The sequence below is a fragment of the Falco punctatus genome (assembly GCF_963210335.1).
Source record: "Falco punctatus genome assembly, chromosome: 4".
In the NCBI taxonomy this organism is placed as follows: domain Eukaryota; kingdom Metazoa; phylum Chordata; class Aves; order Falconiformes; family Falconidae; genus Falco; species Falco punctatus.
In genome coordinates, this window is record NC_137583.1 from 77,900,210 (window position 1) to 77,921,632 (window position 21,423).

At 42.1% G+C, this 21,423-nt stretch overlaps 1 protein-coding gene across 11 annotated transcripts in view; it reads left to right on the forward strand.

Moving 5' to 3' along the window:
* DYNC1I1 (dynein cytoplasmic 1 intermediate chain 1) overlaps positions 1-21,423 on the forward strand; it is a 194,715-nt gene that overhangs the window by 166,618 nt on the left and 6,674 nt on the right. For all 11 annotated transcript variants that reach the window (XM_080384604.1, XM_080384607.1, XM_080384606.1 and 8 more), the window contains 2 exons: positions 2,433-2,573; positions 8,846-8,971. In XM_080384604.1, the coding sequence (XP_080240730.1) occupies positions 2,433-2,573; positions 8,846-8,971 (267 nt within the window). The remainder of the gene's footprint in view (positions 1-2,432; positions 2,574-8,845; positions 8,972-21,423) is intronic.

Genomic DNA, 21,423 nt, shown 5'->3' on the forward strand with positions numbered 1-21,423 from the left:
CCTCAAATACCAGCGCTCCAAAAGTGTTTTTATTTTACTAACAGGGAAACTGAGGCACATCAGCTAAAGCTATTTTGCCAGAGACTATACAACATGTGAACAGCAAGATACAGACTAGAACCAAATCTCCTGACCCTTCTTTCTAATGCCTTGGTCTTTAAGCATGAATTGGAAAATAAACTGACAGAACTAAAAAGAGCATTAAAAAAGTGTCACACTCAAAATAAGATCAAAACAAGTTTTGATACATTGACAAAAAGGAAATGCTGATTGAAATCAGCCCTGGACTGATGATACCTTAATAGTCCTCTTGCTTCTGTGGAATTTTGTTACTTCTTCCATGATATCAAAGTGCTGTACGTGCAGAACATTTCCCATGAATAAGAAGAATATCAGCCATCTAGCAGTTGACCAGATTTCCTTTCTCTTTGGTATACTATGCTATTCAACGCCCATTGTTCTAGCACTTAGACGGTTGATGTGTTTAAACCTAAATTAGATGTTTTCGGTGAAAAGACACAATATAGCAGATAGACATTGTGGATCCATATGGCCCACTCTAAATAATATTTACCCCAGCTCACAGCTGTAAAGATTCAGTTTGAATTTTCCTGTGAAATACCTCTGCCTCTTCAAAAGCTTAATCTTAATTTTGCCCTCAACCCTGCAAATGTTTTAGCACAGGCATTTAAGTAATTCCATTAACACGTGTAAGTAACTCCACTGGTACTGATAATATACTAAGCAGATGCATATGTGTTTGGATAACAAGACCTTGTTTAGGTAAGAAAATATTCTTGTAATTTTTTTCTTTTCTTTTGCAAAACTCCAGCTTTGGAGAAGGAATAAAAATGTTGCATAAATTTGAGGTAATAATCTCAAGATCTAATTTCATTTTATAGTCACACAAACCAAAATGTTTGCTATTCTTAGGACATGCACAAAAAAAAAAACCCAAAACACTAGGCCGGTTATGACAATACGATCATTCAAAATCATTCAGTACTTCAAGCAGGGGAAAAACTATCCTATGGAATCAAGCCCTTTGTGTTTTCGGTATTTTTTCAAAAGACGAAGTGGCGTAAATGAGTATGTCCTAGAATGTTTTGCAATACCAGTGATGAGCAGAAATATTTCAGCGTTATTTCCAACGCAGAACCGCAGCAACAACACGCCATGGATACGCACGGCGGCACAGGGACCCGCGCGCGCTGCGGCCCCCGCACCCAGCGGAGCACCGCGCAGCGCAGCGGGGGCAGAGCGGAACTGGCAAGGGCCCAGCTGGAAGCACAGAGATCAAGCCGAGTGCTTTATTGCTCTACATTAATAACACACAAAAGCAAAGCGGTGTGAGAATTGCAGTCGCTCGCTCCGCTTCCTGGAAGAATAATGCGCGGCTGGGTAACGCATTGCGGCGTTCCCGGTACCGTGTCCTGGGTGAAGGGAGCGGGGGTTGCGCGCTGGAGGGACCGGCCGCCATACCCCGGGTACCGCCGCCGGCGGCTGCCGTTCCCCGCCGAGGGCTCCGGGCGCGGCGCGGGGGGCTGCGGGCGCCCGTCCCCGCCGTGCCCCGCTGGCCCGGGGGCGGTGGGCCCACCGCAGGCAGCTGGAGGGTGCGGGAGGGAGACCCTCGGCGAAGCCCCATTGTTTAGATCTCTGTCACAAGTCGTGAGAATACTTAATTTCTTTCATCTCTGGAGTTTTCATTATCATTCAAATTTCATTTTCCATTAATTGATCGGGGATTAGTGAAGCCATTATGCAAAAATTAGACAAGCCAGACGCGATGAATAATTCATGACGGACAATTACACGTTATTCCTGGTGTGCTTCCTAACTTCCCTCCGACTTCCCGCCCGCTGCAGGACGGCCTTCCCTGCCGGCCGGGCCGGGCACGGCTGCGGGCGCTGCGGCAGCGCCGCGGGGCGAGGGGCGGCGGCGGGGCCCCGGGGCGGCGCGGGGCCGGGGGTGCTGGGGCCCGCCCGCCGCTAGGTGGCAGGCGCCGCCCGCGGTGCGCGGAGGGGCGCGGAGGGCGAAACGCGGCTCCCCGCCGATCTCACGATCCTTATCGGTGCGACCGCAAGCGCGGTTGGCTCGGGCGGGCGCGGCGGTGCCTGCCTGCCTGCCCGCCCGCCCGCCCGCCCGGCGCACCCCCCGCCCGCCGCCGGGGTGCCGGCCGGGAGCGGGAGAGGCCGCGGGCGCTACCCCCGCCCCAGCACCCGCGCGTCCCACACCCCTCACGCCGGGCATCTCATTTATCCCACCGGACAGTTGTTGCCCCATTAAAGCGCAGTCCCACCCTTCGCGAGGACCTTTCATCTGGGGAAGTTTTATGACACTTTGTAAATGTGCAAAGTTTTTAATTAGACTCGCCAGACAGCCCCAGGCAGCACTAGCGCCACGAAGTCTTCATGCTTCTCTCTGCTTTACAGCACAACAAGCCGCTCTACTCCTTTGAAGACAATGCCGACTATGTCTACGATGTCATGTGGTCGCCAGTGCATCCCGCGCTCTTCGCCTGCGTGGACGGGATGGGGCGCCTGGATCTGTGGAACCTGAATAACGACACCGAGGTGAGGCGGCGCGGCGGCTCGACGGCGGCCGGCGGTGGGAAGGCGAGGGCGGGCGGCCGGCGGGACCTTAACCCTGTGGGGGCCGGCGGCGCGGCGCTGCCCAGCACCCCTCGGCCCGCCCGTCCCCGCCCCGCCGGGGGTCTGCGGGGGTGCCGGGCCGCCCCAGGGCGCGGGGAGCCCGGCGTCGGCCGCCGCCCGCGCCCCGGGACGCGGCGGGGAGGGCAGGTCCCGCTGCCGGAGGCGCCTGACCGCCCCCTCCCCCGCCCGCCCTCCTTCCCCCGCGGCGGCGCTCGGCTGCGGGTACCTGTCAGGGGCGGGGAGGGCCGGCTCCGGCACCCCCGGCAGGAAGCCAACGCAAACAAATACCGCGGTGCCGACTCGGGAAGGAGCCTCCTTCCCCTCTCTGTTATTTTAAGGTGCACTTTTAAACCGCACCCGTTTCGTAGTTTTTTATTCACACCCCTCCCCCGCCTCTGGCACGCAGTGCCTGGGCCAGGCGCTTCACAGGCCGGGGGTTCGATGCCTCCCCCCGCCCGGTGGGCGCACCTTGGCGGCCGGGCCCAGCTGGGCAGCCCACTGCCCCGCTCCGCAGGTGCTGCGCCCTTCACTGCGAGACCTCTTCTTCCTTCGTGTTCACCCTCAGCTCCAGATCCTCCGGACACCGTCGTCCGCAAGCCCTGTGCCAGCGCCAGCAGCGTGCCCAAAACCCAGCGTGCCCCTGCGGCTTCCCTCACCTCCCACCTCTCTGAGCTGCTAGCTGCTCCGCTTCAGATTTTTAAGCACAGGGCATCTCTCTCACGTGTTATTCGTGATCTTATACCCCCACTTTTTTTCCTCTTCAAAATTTGCTGCGAAGCTTAAAGGCACAAACGCAAATGAAAAATAACAAGTTGGCTTTCCATCGCTATTGAACTAAATAGCGGGGACCACTGGGGAGGAAACATTGCACCTTTGAATGTAACTGGTGAGCAAGGATTAATCGGAGAGCTTATTGCAAAGACTGAGAGTGGTGGGTACCGTATTTTTTAAAAAGTCATTTTCTACATGCGCGGAACACCCCTTTTTTTCTCCTTCTATTTCAGATTTTTAAAATGCCACAAACTTCTATTTATACTATTTTTTCTGGACTTGAGTTTCCCCAAAAAATGGTTTTGAGAAAACATGTCATGTCGCTTGAGGTCAGTCTTAGACAGCCAGCAATCAGTATTAAGCACGAGAATTGAAATGTTTTTCCACAGTGAAGCCTTGTGTATTTTTATTTAATGACATGTGAAATTAAGAACAAACAGGCTGTAAAAAAAATATTAAAAAATCACATATTAACTGACAGTTTCTTTTTATTTCCAAAAAAAGAAAATACCAAAGAGCAAGCGGCAGTATTTTCCCCCATAATACACCCTATAGTTGTATAATCTTTTTTTTTTTAAGATTAGTTAATATGGCTTTCACATCAACATGCTATAGATTTCAGACAGACTAAAATACAGGCACAGTTTATGACTTCCAGTGAGTGGTGCTTGCCATAAATAAGCATGGACAGGTAAGAGGAACCAGCACCGGGCAGTGCATTGTCAAGGGGAGCAGTGAGGCCTTTTGAAGTGCTCTGAGCAGGAAGCAGCGCAGCCTTTTTAATTAGAGCACATACAGCTGGAGGATATACAGGAGGAGTCTCCTCAGAATTTATTTTGGGAAGGGAGGGACATATCCTTCAGGTGTTCTCATTAATGCAGGCTTAAACACAGAGCATAAAACCCAGCATTTTAAGAAGAAGAAAAAAAATAACCCTTTCCCCCCAAATACCAGGCCTGAATCCTGCTCTGCTGGAAATTAACTGATGTTTTGCCATTTAAGTCAACGAGACCATAATGTCTTTCCAAAAAATTAGTCTGGACCGCTTGATCCCATTCCCATCAATAACAAGGCTGTATGTAGAAAACTGCTGATATATTTTCAGTGTGTTTACATATAAATACATAGGAACATCAGAAAAAAAAATAATTTCAAGCTCGATCCTGCTTTTCTTCTGCATGCAAGGCCACCCCTGATTTCACAAATTATTTCCATTCTGAGAGGTCAAAATCAGCTCTCATGTAAGAATCAGACTGGAATTATTTCCATGGTATCCGAGCTTTGTATTTTTATGGGAATTGAATTTGCGTCTCTGGAGGCAGAAATACCATTTGGTTTCCTTACTGAGCACGGTGAAACAAATTTTAAAATCTCTATACATGATAAAGTGGCAGATTCTGAGTAGATGTGAGGTTTTGTTATGTGGGAGAAGCAGCAAATGTACCACTGAAAGAGAGAACTGTAAGCAGTTCTTTTAACAACGTAACTGAAAGTGATCGTTGTTTGCTTTTACCCTCTATCTGGTAGGTCATAATTAGCTTATAATTTTCAAGATTTCTGTAATTGATTATGCTGTTGAAGTCTGCACTGCTATTTGCTAAGAAAACGTCCTTGTCAGCACTTTTGACTTTATAATAAGAAACCTTGAAACACCTATTTTTTGGATCATTATTACTTTTAGATGTCAGATAAGCGATGTCAAAGTATTTGTGAAGACAGAAGAAAATGACAGGTATATTAATGTGTTTAACTGCTAGCTATTGATAAAAATCTCTGTGTAAGAACTAGATGTGATCGTTATTAATGAGACCTTGTTTTGTTTAATTTGGGAAATCAGCCACATTATTATTTAGGTATTGTTTTGTAAACCAACTAAGAAAATACCTGGGTTTAGTTAGATTATGCTACCTTCACATTTTTGAACTGTAACACAGTTTCCACTAGTGTTACTCACCGTGTTTATTAAAAACATTTCTCCAGAGAGCTAGATGTTTTCTGATCAAAATAACTAAATTCATTTGACTGTACCACGGATTTAATCAGTCTAATTATTCGCAAAACCTCACTGTCAAGTAACAAGGGTATTTGTGTGCTTCATGTTGATCTGTGGATACTAGAAATTTTTTTTGTAATAGCAAAGAAATTCATCACGTTTTAATTTATATTTGAGAAATTAATATAAAAACCCTTAAAAGGCAAAAAATGTTTACCCACTCCTTCATCCTTTTGCAAATAAGAGTATTATGTTTATGGATCAGTATAGTGAGGTTTGCAGATAGTTTCAGGATACCAAATGCCAGTTTCTTACCTACGTGTCTGTAACATTTCTTTTGTGATCAAGATTGGAGAAGGTCTCTACGTTATTGACGAGTCTTATTTACCTATGAACTGATGTTAAACTGACTTACAAAACTGCTATTTTCTGCTGTGTTATGTCCCATTCGAATATTTGTTGGGGTTTTTTACGTGGCATACCTTAGCTTTGAGAGTGTGAAGATGGTGTCTATTTCAAGAAACAGAAAACAGCTGTATTTGCAAGCAGTTTTTGACACCACATAAGCAATAAAAGTAAAAAAAAATAATGTATTCTTATCATGCAGGCTTTTCTGACTGCATCTTTCTTAATCTGTTACCTGTTAAAATCCATTTCAAAATTGTTAAAAATATGACAAGCACCAACTTCAGAAAATTTATAAAGTATTTCAAATGTGATTTTAAAAACATAATGCTACCATTATAAAATAAACCTCTTATCTTTGAAATCTAAAATAGGCATGTGTAATTTAACCTATCACTACTGAGAGCAGACAAATCTATTTTAAGTTACTATGGTTTGACTGTATTTCTGTCCGTATCACTGGAGAAAAGGCTTTTTATTTAGATTTTTAAAGACTGTTTCATTATTGCTCTTGATTTTGTTAGATAGCTTTGAGGAATAGTAACAGGATTTTACAAAACCATCAGGTTTTGAAAAAAAGCATGGGTTGTGTCTTCTGTCTGCAGCATGCAAGCTGCTTATTTTTATGTGGAACACTGAAAGAATGCTGTATTAACAGAAAAATCCCCGAAACACCAGCTCTAGAATTACATATTTCAGCCTTCTGAAAGATTTTGTGAAAATTCAGTGCCTTAAATATATGCTGTGTATATTTTTATATGAAACAAGTATCTTTGATTTACAGTTTTCTGAGAAACATAGCTTGGTTAGCGGATTAGTCCTCTGAAATGAACCATTTACTTGTTGTTTGAAGAAACCCATTTCCAAATGTCACGAAATTAATTTTGGCTGGAATTAAAATACCCTTTTTTCTTTTTCTTTTTTTTCTTCTTTTTTTAGAAATCAGTGATCACAGGAGTTAAACTTGCCTGTTTTCCAATGTGATTTTTATCATGGATCAATGACCCCATGTCAGATTTAGGCCATTGACTCTCACCCACTATGCAGTAACAGACTTGGGATGAGGAGTTAGAGCATGGTGCCAGCTCTTTTGGGTAATACTGGCCTTGCACAATGGGAAGATGAGTCCGGTAGCTTATTTGCTTCTTAAAGGAGAGGGGAGGATGGTATGTGCTTTCTGATTGCTCTCCAGCATTATTTCTGCATCACTCTGCAAACAAAATCCTCGCGTATTTCACATGTGTGGCTCAGAACATGACCACGAAGCCCTTTGTGGAGGTGACACTTTAGCTTGGCAGGCTTGTGCTTAAAGTGCACTTCAGTTTTGCAGCCTTGTGCCAGGGTCGAGGAGGAGGAGGAGGAGGAGGAGCAGGGATGGTCCAGGGGGAGAGGAGCAAGGCAAGCAGCCTTGCTTCCCAGTCCTTGGCCTGCTGCTGGAGGCTGTGTACGCACTGCTACTGTAGTAAGAGTCTTGGGAAGTCTGCAAAGGTTCGCCTTCATACTGTCACTCATCTTGTGTGACACAATGAAGGCGTTAGAGCTGAGAAGAAGGAGACTGGCATGGGAGCTATACGATGTTTGTTTTAAAATTATTTTTCTCCTGGATCTTTGGACCTATCTCACAACTAGAATCTAAAGCTACAGCCAGCGAACCAAGACCAAGTCAGCAAAATACTGGTTTTGTTAATCTTGTCGGTTTGTTGATGTTCAGACCGGGCTTTAATACCACCTTCAAGCTGCTTTCTTCCTGCTTCTGCTGCATTGTGCTGACAACGAGAACAGCAGGAGTACTTGTCACTCATCCAGAGGTAACCCAGACTCTGGTTCCTGTCCAACTACCTCTGCTTGCCTGGACTGCCGTCCAGTTCCATGTCCATTTATAGATCCTGGGACACCCCCTTGTCCCCATCTCACCATGTGACTGAGGCCTGTTCCCCCAGGTGGATCTGGTGGAAGAGCTGCTTTTGCAGCTATCGTATCTTGTTTGCCCTGACCTAAAAAGCATTAAAGCTAAAAAGCCTTGTTTGGAAGGCTTTCGTGCCAAGCTACAGGCTCCTTGCTCAGGCAGGTTCTCCTGTTAAAGGCAGTTGGGTGGAGCATTAGCAGACTTGCAGTTTACTGTCATTGGTCTTATGAGGTGACCTAAATCAACTGAGTGATCTACCTATCTGGGACAAACACCCATATGGTTCCTTCCTCCTCCAGCATCTTTTGATGCCCTCATTCCAGCGTAGATTACAAATACTTCTCCTAAGATCATGATCATTGCTTTATTCATCCCACGCATTAACCAGATTCTTTATGTATTCTTGTGGATCACCTGTTAAGTTGGTTGACTTGGGGCAGGGAGGGGGGGTGGAAATTGGACAGGATCCAGGTGTATTTAAAGCAAAAGTCGTCTCCTGGGGATGTAAAAGAGAATTGTGGGAATACACTACAGGAGTTCCTAAATGTCAGCTCAGCTGATCTCATTTCTGCCATGTCCTCACTCTGAAGTGATTAGCTCAGGACTTTTCTGACATAGTACTTAAGTTTTGCCCTCTGCATCTAGCCGCAGAGGTGAATATGGATTTAAAGGATGTGTCAGCATGAATACAGGGATGTGTCTGCCAACTGTTACGTTATCTGGGCCCAAGTCAGAGGCCAGAAGAGAGAGCAGGACTGATTCCAAGTCCTACCCTCATTTGGTTCTTGGTCATAAGTCAGTAACTTTTGAGGAAGAAGCAGATGTGGTTTCACATGTCTCCGAGGTTAAGGAGAAAAAACTTTCTTTTACTGCACTTTACTGTCAAAAAGTCTTCCCTGCTCATTCCAAGCAGTCTCTCACTCTTTCCTCTTTTTAGCACGTGTGATTGAAGAAACAATGAACCCTTTTTTTTTTCCTCCCCCCAATGAGGGTTGTATGTTAACTTCCAGCAATGCTAAGGGACTTGTGACTCACCCAGCTAAGCAGGACATTCAAAACTGACCCCTGGGTTTGCAGCCAGCGTGATTTTATTCTTTCCTGTTCCTATTGTTTCGACAGGTTCCCACAGCCAGTGTCACCATAGAAGGAGCTTCTGCCCTCAACCGTGTCCGCTGGGCCCAGGCTGGCAAGGAGGTAGCAGTTGGTGATTCAGAAGGCCGCATATGGATCTATGATGTTGGAGAGGTATTATTATTGTGTTTGGGGTGGGGTTTTTTGTTTTTTGGGGTTTGTTGGGTTTTTTTTAAGCTTGGCGTCTGGAGAATGCCACATCCAAGTTTGAGAAGAAATCATGTATCGTAACACATGAATAGGACACCTTCAAAGAATAAGCCAGTTTTCTTTCAGTGGAGTCCCCTTTGATTTTGGGTTGCCAGCAGTGTGTTAGTTGTAAAGCTACCTTGCAAAAGAGTTAACTAGTATGTCTTATGAGAGAAATATTTCTTGAAACCTTTCACTGGTTTTAAAACTTTTTTTTTAGTGGTTCTATGGGTAAAAATTACAAAGAAACTTAAAGAGGAAAATAGAGGTGCAAAAAGAAGCTGTGTTGTTCTGACGCTGGTCCCGAAGGGTTCACTTTTTATATTCCAGTATCTCTTATTTCATGACTGGCTTAATGCTGTAGATTTTTCTCAGCATGACACGTACAGAATATATCTGTTCTTTTAATACCAAATAATGCTGAATATGTCTGAATATGTGCAAAAGGACTAACGGGAGGAAATGAGAGGTGTCAGAGGATGGTTGGTGCATGTGTGATAAAGAGTACGTAGATGCTGAAAATAGCAGGATGTGTATTCTGTGTCTAAGGCTGCTCTCAATTCACCCTGCTACATCTTATAAAAAACATCTAAACTGCAGTGTGTTTGGCACTGATGGAATCTACCTCTTTGTTGATGAATACGGTATAAAGCGTTTTGTCGACATTACAATCCCTTGGAACAGTTATGAGTGAATCTCTGAGCAATCAGCTTTTATGTAGAGAATTTGTTTTCCATCATTATCTGTGATAGGATACCGAGATATCCATCTCTACACAGTAGGGAAACATTATAGAATACATACAGAATTATCTGTAACTCTCATAAAGTGATTTTATGGCCCATAGCAAAATTGCTTGTGCATGACTCATATTTTTGGATCGCATTCACTTGTGCAGGAGTTGTCTTTCCTCACAAATGCTTGCTGAAACTTCTTGCCATATTGTTAACATAATTTCAAAATTGTCTAAGGTTACTGCATTCAGATTTCCACCATGACACTGGCAGGTCAGGCTGTTTTTGTTTATTTATCATTTTTGCATGACTGTTCCAAAAAGGTGGTTTTTCTGTCTTCCAAGTGATACGACAAGCTATGGAAATGTCTTTGATGGCAGCACAGTCTGATCTTGTCTGGGAGTCTAAATGGACTGTAGAAATGTCTCTTTTTTTGCATATCATACACCAAATCATTGATAGGATTGTTTATCCCTGCAAGCTCGCTCAGGAGAAAATAGATTTAGTGTTCTATGCAGAAGTAGTAATATTTAGGTTTTTGGCCTTTCCTCTGTATCATCAGACTTCAGCTTGCAAAATGAGTCACAGTGATACACTCAGATCAGAAAGAAAGACAGGCTTCTATTACTCAAAAATAAAAAAGAAGAGCGAGTCATTCAACATTATTTATTATTTGTGTGAGTTGTGTTACATAAAGTGTTCTGCTCTACCCATGCAGAGCCCGAGCGTCTCCAGCTCAGCTCCTTACATGCAAACAGATGGATGTCCATCCACATGGCTGCTGACAGATCATGGGCCATTGCCACCCCTCCTCCTCTTCTGTCGTGAATGAAGGAGCTCATTAATTTGTTACCTGGTTCATTTTGGCAGTATCAGTCTCTGCAGTACTTACTGTACCAAATTTAGGAAAAGTAGTCTGGGCTGCAACAGCTTCAGGATCTACCAGAGCTGCTGTGTTGTTAGTGGCTTTTTCTGGTTTAAAAAAGAAGGGTGCTCATATATTCTCCGGCATAACTCTTCTCACTACGAAGCCTTAAGTGAGATGCCAAAATACTTCACAGCTCAAGAGCCTGGAACCGAGGGCTTGTACAGTAACAGCCTCTTCAGCCATTAACCCTCTGTGCCAGTCCAAAAAGACTTCTTGAATTATTCCATACTTAGCTGTCCTCAGGCATGGCGCATGGAGGATTCACAGTGTGCATATGTACTTTTGGAAGTGTCTGGCAGAGATATGGCAGCTTTTAAAGGCTCTCTCTTTACTTCAGTGTGCAGACACTGGCCAGTTCCTTGGCTCAGCTGGGGTCCTCCTTTGACCATCTTTTGTGCATGAGTTTGATTCTGGGATATGATGGGACTGGTCGACAGTTTAAAAGGGACAGTCCTCCTCTGCCTGCCTGCCAGCCAGCCAGCCCTAGCCATATCCCTCGCTGCCCAGTTTTTGTGCCAGGAGCAGTGCTCCTGTCACCACCCACGTTGTGGGGAGGGAGATAGATCAGCAGAGCGGTATTGATTTATTGTTTTGTTTTGTTTTCCTTGAGGAATTTTTCTCCATGAGCTGACTCTCTGAGAGTAGATGAGTGAGCATGTGGCTGGGGGCAAAGGGCTGGAGGCTGGGCCGTCCAGCACCTGGCAGCACCTAGCTTGCTTATTTGAACCAGCAGTATTGCAAAGCCTGACACTAAGCTGTGACAGCTGACCTTTCAGTAATAGCACTACTATTCTACCCATCTCCTACAGCATCAACTTCTGCAAAGACCTCATCACTGGAAAAACTCATCCCTGCCTGCCTGATAACTCAGTAGCATCCACTTACTTGAAGGTGCAACTCCGTGATTTAGGAAGATGGGTGTGACTAGTCACATTAGAAAGTCAGCAGGCCACTTTACAAAGACTCTACACATGCTCACCAAAAACATTAATACTCCACTTACACTGCATCCTTTTCAAAACCTTTCTTTTGTCAAGACTGTTCCAACTATGACATTAAATCAGCTGTAAATTCATAAAAGATGGTTCTACCAGGAAAAAAATATTGATTTTATTTGTATTATAATAAGGCACAATGTCTTTGAATTTCGCATTATCACAAGCAATATTACAAGCAATTCTTTTTTACCTGTTCAAACAGAAAAAAACTGACTCCTTGAATTCTGATCAGACCAGAAAACTTCAGGATATCAAATCATTAAGAAAAGTGTGTAAGTGACAGGAATTTTTACTTTGGTAGATTCATCGCAGTTTTAAGGAGCTATTCTAGAGAACATTAAAGTTTACTGCTACTATTAACCCATATGGTGTAAAGTGAAAACATTATATGGCCTAAGTGGAAATGTAAGACACGAGGCCTAACCTTGCATACTTTGTGAAGGCAAGGAGTATGAGATCAGGGCTGATTTTGCTTGTCGAAGAATTTAGGATTTGGCCCTTTTTGGTATGTTATCCAGTCATAGTCTTTATGACACAAGAAATGGCAGAAACATGGAGAATGTGGCAGGCACCATGACCAGGGAGTTAAAAATAATGGTGACATTTTCGGTTAGGCTATATAATGTTATCTCCTTAGAGTATGTACTTTTAGTTGTTTGATTTCAGCATCGTGTCTGAAAATAACTGAACACATTTATTTTCACAGTGAGAGGTCTATTTTCTCCTCAATGCGTCTGCTTTATGCCCATTAGCATTAATGGGTGTTATACACACACTTCCAGGGGAGAGGAGACTTAAATAGTCCATATAGATGTGCTCTTGTGGATCAGTAACCACTGATTTAAAAGAATGTGAATTATAAAATGAAATAAAACCCCAAACACATAAAAATCAGATTGTTTCAGTGTGATGGGATCTTAAACCTATATAACTTAACCAGAGGACATTATGAGGCATTGTAAATATGCATTAGTCTCTGTAAGATCTAAATATTCAAACCTTTGCTGGTCTAGTAGTTGAAGTATTATTATTGTGATAACATGTATAACTTATTTTAGCCTCTGTGGTCTTATGGCTTATTTACTGGGCAGCAAGTTTTCTGTATGGCAGAAACTGATTTTAACAGAACATGGACCACTGACTATAGATTTATTCACGTGTCCAGATGATTGATAGTTAGACCTAACTGCATGTCTCTCTTGTAGATATATTTTCTAGAAAGCTTGCTCCCATTGGGCATGCTTCAGTGATGTTACACAGTTGCCGCTGTCACAAATACTCCCTAACAACCCTGTTTGTTGCTTACCTGGCTTATTGAGAATGCTCTTTGCACCCTTGGCTGTGAACGAAGCAGCTTCTGATCCACCTTTCCCCACCTTTCCCCACCCCCACCCCCCAGGTTAATCTCCTCCCAGTCATATTCTGGTAGCAGTGTGAATAAATAGATAGAAACTGTAAATCAATGATTTATCATTTGATTGTAATAAAATATAAAGTAAGTTTGCAGCACAGGATTGGAGAGTTTGAAATTGTAGTCACAAGAAGCTTATTACTGTACATTATTTTGTCAAAGTAGTTACAGGACAAACTGTTGCATCTGTTTGGCGGTCTTTCAGACAGTTGATTCTAGTCATGCTTTTAAAGGGTGACTAGTATGACAAGTGGAACTGAAGAAAAGGTCTTTCCCTAGACCATCCAGAAAAGCTCGCTCTGCCAAAGAAAGCAGTTACCTGGGATTCTTTACACAGTTGTTACCTCTGTCCTCATTTCCTTGCAGTGAAATCAGAATCATATTGATGTTTATGTGACTTTGTTAGGTTTCAGAGTTAGTATCTCCTTCTGCTGTGTTAGGTTCTTTGTGGGCTTCCCCATTTGCTCCGTGGTGGGTGTTAATCCTGTATCTCATTTTCAACTACGTGACCATTGAGGGAGGACCTAACAACTGCATGAAATATACAGATGAAGTAGTACAGTAAGGAATAGCCCACTTGTGCCTATAAAATAATTTCCTTTGATTTCAGCAGCCTGCAACAGCTGCTCTGAGATTCTTAGGATTCTAGACAGAGAGAAATGCATGTTTGTGACCAGCTCTCACATTTCAGCATGGCTATTGAGTCACTTGTTTTTCTGGGTGGAGTGGGGAAGTGTTGATACTTTGTACTCCTATATTGAGATCCCTGTGTTTCACTATAGGTTTCATAGAGAAAACATACCCAGCATCTCTTTCATGCAGTTAAAAATTGCTGTAGCCCAGCGAGAGAAATACAAAACTCAATTTTGTGTCATGTAGTTATCCAGGTAGATTTTCCAGTAGGTTTACTTTCACCATCATAAAGCTCCTGTAGAGCATATATTGAGTTAGGAAATGTTTTTGCCACAAAAGCAGAGTTGAGACTCACCATAAAATACTTGATTTTAAAATCTGTGCTGAGCTTCAAGTTCTTGGAACACAGAAAAATGGCTCACACATATCATGAAGACAAATTTGAACAATAGAAGGGGTTGTGCTTACAACCAAGTTTTATTCAAAAGCATTCAAAGATCAAGTAAGATACAGTAGTTACAGCAACATGCATAATCCAGGCATAAAAAATAATTAAATGGATTGTGAGGCAGTGCCTGAGTTTCACCATTGATATTTTTGCTAGGGAGGCTGGAACACTGGCCTCAGAGAATTTTAAAAGCATGTTTTAACAAAGCAGAATCTCGTAAGAGCTGTTGGAAAATGTAAAGAGCTAAGGTTTTGATTTGCTTCCCCTCCACCCCCAGTTATAATGTTTAGTCTTGAGAGACTTTTAAAACTGGAAGCTCTTAGAGATGACCAAAAAAAAAAAAAAAAAGAAAGAAAGAAAAAAAATAATAGAGAATGACAGCATATTAGCAACTCCAGCTTTTTACTTGAACACTATCTGAAATATTGAACAGAACAAGCTCTTCGTCCCTTGTCATTTGAATTTTGACTGATATAGCCAGTATTCACAAAGGGATTTTTGAAGTAGGTTAAATAAGAACTCCCTAATGAAAAAAACGCACTAGTTTGAAATCAGTCAATTTAATTACTGTGGTTTATGAAGGCCATTACCCATTGCTGATTACTAGGGTGATAAAATCTTTAAGCTTTGGTAGCCTCCATAGGGGGTGAGCCGATCTAAGTAGAGCAAAGTCCAGTCATTATCACCCTAAATACTTGTGTTTCTCATTACAATATTCATTACTTTAGGTTACTGTGAATGCTTTGAGGTCTTTATGTAAGCACTGGTTTATCCTCCCGTAGAAAAACAATGTTGTTATGTTGATAAGTTAAAACCAAGCATGTATATACTTTTACAATTTAAAATGAGGCTTGGCTACATCCAGACATAGAAACGCATGCATTTACTCCTGTGAGTACCCCTGTACACTACTATTCATGGCTGTGTGCTTGTCAATACGGTCTTACTAGTCTGGTTAGAAATGAAAAGGATACGAGTTACCTCATTTTTCCAGTCTGTTTTGGTAGTTAAATAAATTGGAATGGAGGCTTGTGATCCTAGTAACAGTCTTTTTTAGGGAAGTACTTTTCAAGAGGGAAAAGTGAGCCGTGATCTAACTAACCTGACTTACGCAAGGCTGGGTGCTGAGGGTTGGAGCTGTTTATCTCCAGTGCCAGCTCAGGGCCCTGCACTTCCCTTTCCCTGCCACCTCTTGCACATCGTGTGGCATCACTGCCTCTGCCCTTCCCAGTCACCTTCATCATGGCCTTCTGACCTACAAAGCAGCTTCGTGAAACTGGTGTTACTTAAAAGGTGACCTCAACATCATTTCCCCTCTTGTTGAAAAATGTGTATTTTTAAAAAGGACACTTGAAACGTAGCAGGGAGAGGTGTGGATCTGGGCCTGTAGAAAGAGGCTGAAGTACTTGGCGTGACTAGCCAAGGAAGTCTGAGCCTGGTGGCAATATAGATGGTGCATGTACTCACAGAGACAGGAGTGCTTGGGGACAGAGAGAGCGCGAAGCTGAGCATGCTGCAACCAGCGCATGTGGCTGCAAGCTGGCCATGTATTCGAGTCAAAAATAAGAAGAATATTTTTAACTGTCGGAAGGCTGAAGTTCCAGAGCGTGTAGGGACAGTGGGACAAACAGCCTTTCAGAGTGGAGCCTGTCAACAGGACTTCGTGATATGCTGGTGTGTGATACAGCAGTGGGTTGCACCTGGTGTGCAGGGTCACTCTCCTGCCTATGCCACGACCTATGCTTGTTCTTGGTAATGACAGAGCTTCTTTTGTTTCAATATATGTATAAATGAACATGAAATTCCACTTTTCATTTTACTACTGGAATATTACTTGTTAAACCTGAAGGAGGAAGCGCCAGACTTTTAACAAAGATACTCTTCCTCTCATTTGTTGATTAGACAGTGGAATAAAATGGGCATTAGTGAATACAGACAGAAAGAGGAGGTGGGAGGGTTAAGTAGTCATCCTAAAAATTCAATTGATTCTTTACCCTTACCTTCCAGTTGCTTGTGATGAAATACATCAGTAGTTCTCCAGAGACAGCTTACTGTCTCCCCAGAGAATTTCATGGGGTAAAAAGACATGAGTTTCCAATATGATAGAAATATCTTTTATAAGAATTCCTCAACTCCTCATCATATGAAATAACAAGCTTAAGAAAACCAGTCGACCAACCAACAAAAATCTGGCTCCAGTCCTTTTTATTCATTTGCACACTACTTTTAAAGCCAACGTATGTTTCCTTTTCCCTTGCAAAGGCCCAGATCCTCCCCCTGCAGAGAGGATCAGAGAGAACAAGCCACATGTGACAGGAGTTAATCATGTAGCTTAATGCACTATTAGAAGGCACTCAGATAACGAAGTGATGAGAGCAGCAGAAGAGAAGCTGTAAGAGATCATTCCCTTTCTGCACAGTGAAGTCTGCAGGAGGGGCAGAAGGGAGAGCTATATGTGACAAATCTTCCTGCTGGGGTTTTCCTCCTGAGCTGGAAAACGCTGTAAAGGGTAAGAGAGAAAGAAGAAAGGCAGGCTTCAGGTTAGACATACTGATCCATCTACTGTATGTTTAGCTCACCGGCACTACCAATGGCTTCACTACCAGCTCCTTAGTTACTGCTGCTCCTGAAAACCTTTCAAGAGGGTCAGTGGAAAGAATAATCTGGGTCCAGGCTTTCCGTGGTAGTTGTAGGTGAGGCAGTGGAAGCTAAGTGAGTGCTTAGCTGGTCTGCCCCATCCTGACCCTGCATCGTGGGACACTGGTGGGTGACAGCGCTGAAGGCAATGCATGTTAATAGTGTCATGGAGTATGCATTTTAAATATCTAGCTAGTCTGTTGGGTGATATTTTCTCTGAAAGTTTTTACCCTCTTTCTAATGTAAAAAGAAGCGTTACTTAAAAAATGTTCATAACTTTTAAGTAACAGAGACTATGGAAGGGGCAAAGTACCAAGCGCAAAATTTATTTTAAGCTTAGTTTGTGTGCAGCAACCTGCAAATTTCGTTGAAATTCATATGTTATCATTGTGCTGAAACAAGAGCTGCTTTGTATAATTAATTTTCTTCATGATGCTTCTGTGGTCAGTAGCAATTTTCATTTTGGGAATCCTTAACTCCATTTTCAATCTTCCTTTATGGTTTACAAAATGGTCTGTATTTTGAACATGAAAAAAATATTTAATTCTTGACTTGGAAAGTAATGGTTAAACTAAAATATCAGCTGAGGGTAACTGAGCCTTAATACATCCTATTTGGCAGCTAAAATTCTATGTTCAGTGTTTAATTTAAAAGTGAAAGATATCCTCCACTGTCTAGAGTGATGAAAAAGTCTATGTCTGAAATGAAAAAAAAAACCCCACCACCAAACAACAAAACAAACCCCACTGCTATTTCATGGATGAGCTTTTGTAGGTAATGAGATGTGTGCAAGATCTCAGGGAAGGCAGCAGCTCTCCTGCAAACCAAAATCTTTGAGTAGTTTACAAGGCACTTTGGTGAGAGCCAGTTTGCCAACAGGGAGCCAGAAAGCCATGGCAGAAGTCATCTACAGTTCCTGTTCTGACGGATTTCCTGGCCTGAATCATGTCATGGACATGGTTGACTTAGCTCGGGAAGGAAGCGAGGTGAGCTCAAGACACCACGATTTATTTCTTCCCTGAGGCAATAGTCCTTCACTCAGCTGAACTTCCAGGGAGGCACCTTTGCCAGCGCAGCTACCCCACAGGCTGAAGCTGTAGTATTTCAAGTAAAAGTGATGGGACAGTTCTTCCAATCGATGTAGTTGCAGTTAAAAAAAAAAAAAAAAAAAAAAAAAGTAGATATTGGAGAGACCAGTATGTTGAAGGCTTCTTTACCTTCTGGTTTTGATCCATTTGGTATTTTTTTGCTTTCTAGTACGACGATGAGAACTGATAACATAATTTGGTAGAGAAGGAATCTCCTGATCCCTTAGCTCTGAGCATTAAACATCCTGAAACTCGCGCAACAAAAAATTATGGTAGTTTTCAATGACTTTTGAGAAATGGCAGTCAAAGCAGGACTGAGACCCCCATTGGAGATGAATGACAGCGTCCCTGACTGGTTTTCTTAATGAACCTGTAAACTGATGGCGTTACTAAAGCGTTGGAAAGGTAGGAACTGCAAGAACTTTGCTGCTTAGGGCACTGCCTCTTTTGAAGCAAAATTGTTAGTTTTTCTGAAGCATGGTAGATGCCCTTTCTGCTCCCACAGCTGATCAATTATATTAAGTGTCTCTTTGTTTCCAAGGACTTGAACAGGCCAATATATCTGCCTTTGAAAATATCACTTAAGGAGATCCGTAGGGGAGGACCCCCACAATGTGACTGGTGAAAGCAGTCTGGTGTGCTTAACAACAGGCTGAGCTTATAGCTTAACATTTGTGGTTTTAAAACAAATCCAAGGAAACAAAAGTAAAATTTTCACCTTTCAGTCATCGCTTTCAAAATGACTGGTGATTATTCACTATTTTATCCTCTGTATTCAATATCAAGTGCAGCATTTTGATACATTAATTAAGGGAAGCATAATCTGATAACTTTGACATCATTCTTTCTGGTTAACTCGGGAGAGCCTGAGCCAACTCTGATATTATAGGTGGAACTGAAGCATTGTCTACAATTAAAGATACTTTCCACTTCCTTGTTTTCTTTCCCATACACCCTATCAAGTTTTAATCCTTCAGGCTGAAGTTTTCCATAATTGGTATTTGCTTCCAGCACAGGTTTTGTTGTTTCTTACTTTTTTTTTACTTTTTTTTTTTTTTTAAGATTAAAGACGTATCATTACACAAAATTAATAACATGCTCAAATTGAGGGAGTTAGCCTTAACTCTGACATTTCCTATCTTTGAAGTGTTACAGTCTGCAGTCTTAATGTTCTGTTAACATGCATTTGTATGTCATGTATGTATAATTTATGGGCTACATTTTAGTCTGTTCTCCTGTTAGGCTGGCATCAAGATGACTGCTGCAGACAGGGCTAAGTTTAGAAAAGAATTAATGGGCATTCAAATGCTTGAGTTCCTATGTAGGCCCTTTATACAGTGTATCTTTGCACATTACATATAAATTATTAAAATAACACCATTGTTTGCTTGGTATTCAAAACATAATTTACCATCAACTATGTAATAATTCAGCAGCTACTGTTCTCCTTGGGAGAAAAAGTTGAAGTGTGCTGAAAATGGATTCAGTTTCTGTTTGAGATTAAGGGTTTTTTGTCATATAAGCTAATATTTTGTCTTCTTTTTACTATGGCAGCGCTACTTAAATCAGGCCCTGCTGGTGAATTGCAAAGAAATAAATCACAACAGACATTAATCTAGATGAGGGCTAAGTAATTAACTTCATAGAAGGGTGGTGTATACTGTGTCTGTGACACTAGATTGACTGCTGCGCATAGAATAAATGCAATATTTAGGCTGCCTATGGTATTCCACCCCTTCAATTAAGTAAACAAATATATATAGAGCTACTCTGGAGTGTATCCTTTGTGGTCTAAACACTGTATCTTATTAAAATCATCTGCATGCAGTATGTGGGGTTTGAGTTCCTGCCAGTGGTTTCATCCATTGTTAACAGCGATGATCAGCTCTCCCAAGAGTTAAATACAGTGGTACTATAGTTATGTGAAAAGGGTGCTCTTGGTTACTTTGGTGGCCATTTCGTTGCGTATTACCTCCCACTTTGTTTCCATCCATGTGTGTGGCATAGGGTGTTGCCTGGAAAAATATAGGCTTTTTCAGGGAAAAAAAATCCATATAGGTTGAGAGAAAAATTAAAGGCAGTCTGTAATTGATTCTGGGGGGCAAGACCAGGGCCAGAATAGGTGCATGCTTGCCTGCTGTATGTGTGCTTGTCAAGATACTTAATATTTACATTTACATATCTATTTTCATATCAGTGGTAGTGATAAAACATCTGTTGAACTCCAGAAGATAGGATCAGTTGCTTAAAGCGGAACTGTAATTCTTGGGTTTCATTTGTAAATATTACAGTCCTCATTCTGGAAGTGCTCTTTTACCCAGAAAATTAGACCAATTGTCTGTTCTACTTTTTAGAAGACATCAAACTGAAGTAGTTATGTTGTGTCATTGTTAAAAATATTTTTACCTGTGTGGTCATAGCTGCATTCAGATGTTAATTCATCACACAAAGTATTTGCAGCACATTTATTTTCTATACAGCACTTAATTTTAGAGGGTGATACAGACAATATAGGTTGACAAAAATTCTTCTTAGGGAAAATAGTTAAAATTATATTTGCCTGAAGCTACATTTATTTGATGATGCTATTAAATTGAAAGAATATAAAAATAGTGATAAACCACATACACAAATAACTTGGTGTGAAGTCTGAGATTTTAGTCATTAAAGTTAGTTTACCAGACTTGCTATTTTCCAGAAACTCAAATTAATCTGAATATTTTCTAAGCTTTAATTAGCTATCTCTTCAAAGAGTGTTTAGATTGCCCTTCTCAAAAGTTATAATAGCAACAGAGTCTTTTAGAGATGAGAGGAGCATTAATTTTCATATTTTGTTTTCCCTGCTGGATATGAGATTTTTTTGCAAATATGGTTGTGTTGAAGCGGAGACAAGTAAACAGGATTGTCTAAAATAAGGTCAGCCTTTACCTCCAAACAGCAACAAACCCAAATGCAGCTAATAAAAGATGCGTGTTAATCAGAACATCTCTAATCTTCAGGAGCACGGTGACTAGCTATAGAAACCCAGCAACCTATATCAGAACAAGGTTTTCTATATACAAAACTAAGAATGCATTGTACTTCTACGAAGTGTGTTTGAATGGGTCACAGATTTTTGAATCGGGAACCGCTGTCACCCTTAGAGTGTATCTTGGACCACCATGCAGGCTCATCTGCAAATGTCTAATTGAAAACAGTGTGTGGCAATACAGTTGTGCAGGCCGGCTGCAGACCACATACTTTGGCAGGTCATTCCAAGTCGTGGTGTAACGGTTCATTTTCAGATTCTCCTTTTACACCTGTGTCCACGGGATGTGTGTGTTAGAAGCGCTTATAAACCGTTCTGGTTGGAAAAATTTGCCCCTTCAGAATAACCCCACAGTCGGAGACAATGCTGAGGAAGTTCTTCCCATGGCTATTTTTGCTTTGAGGCATCTAAACTCCAGGGAAAACAAGCGAACAAATTATTATTAACCTAGTGATTGGGATTGCATGATACT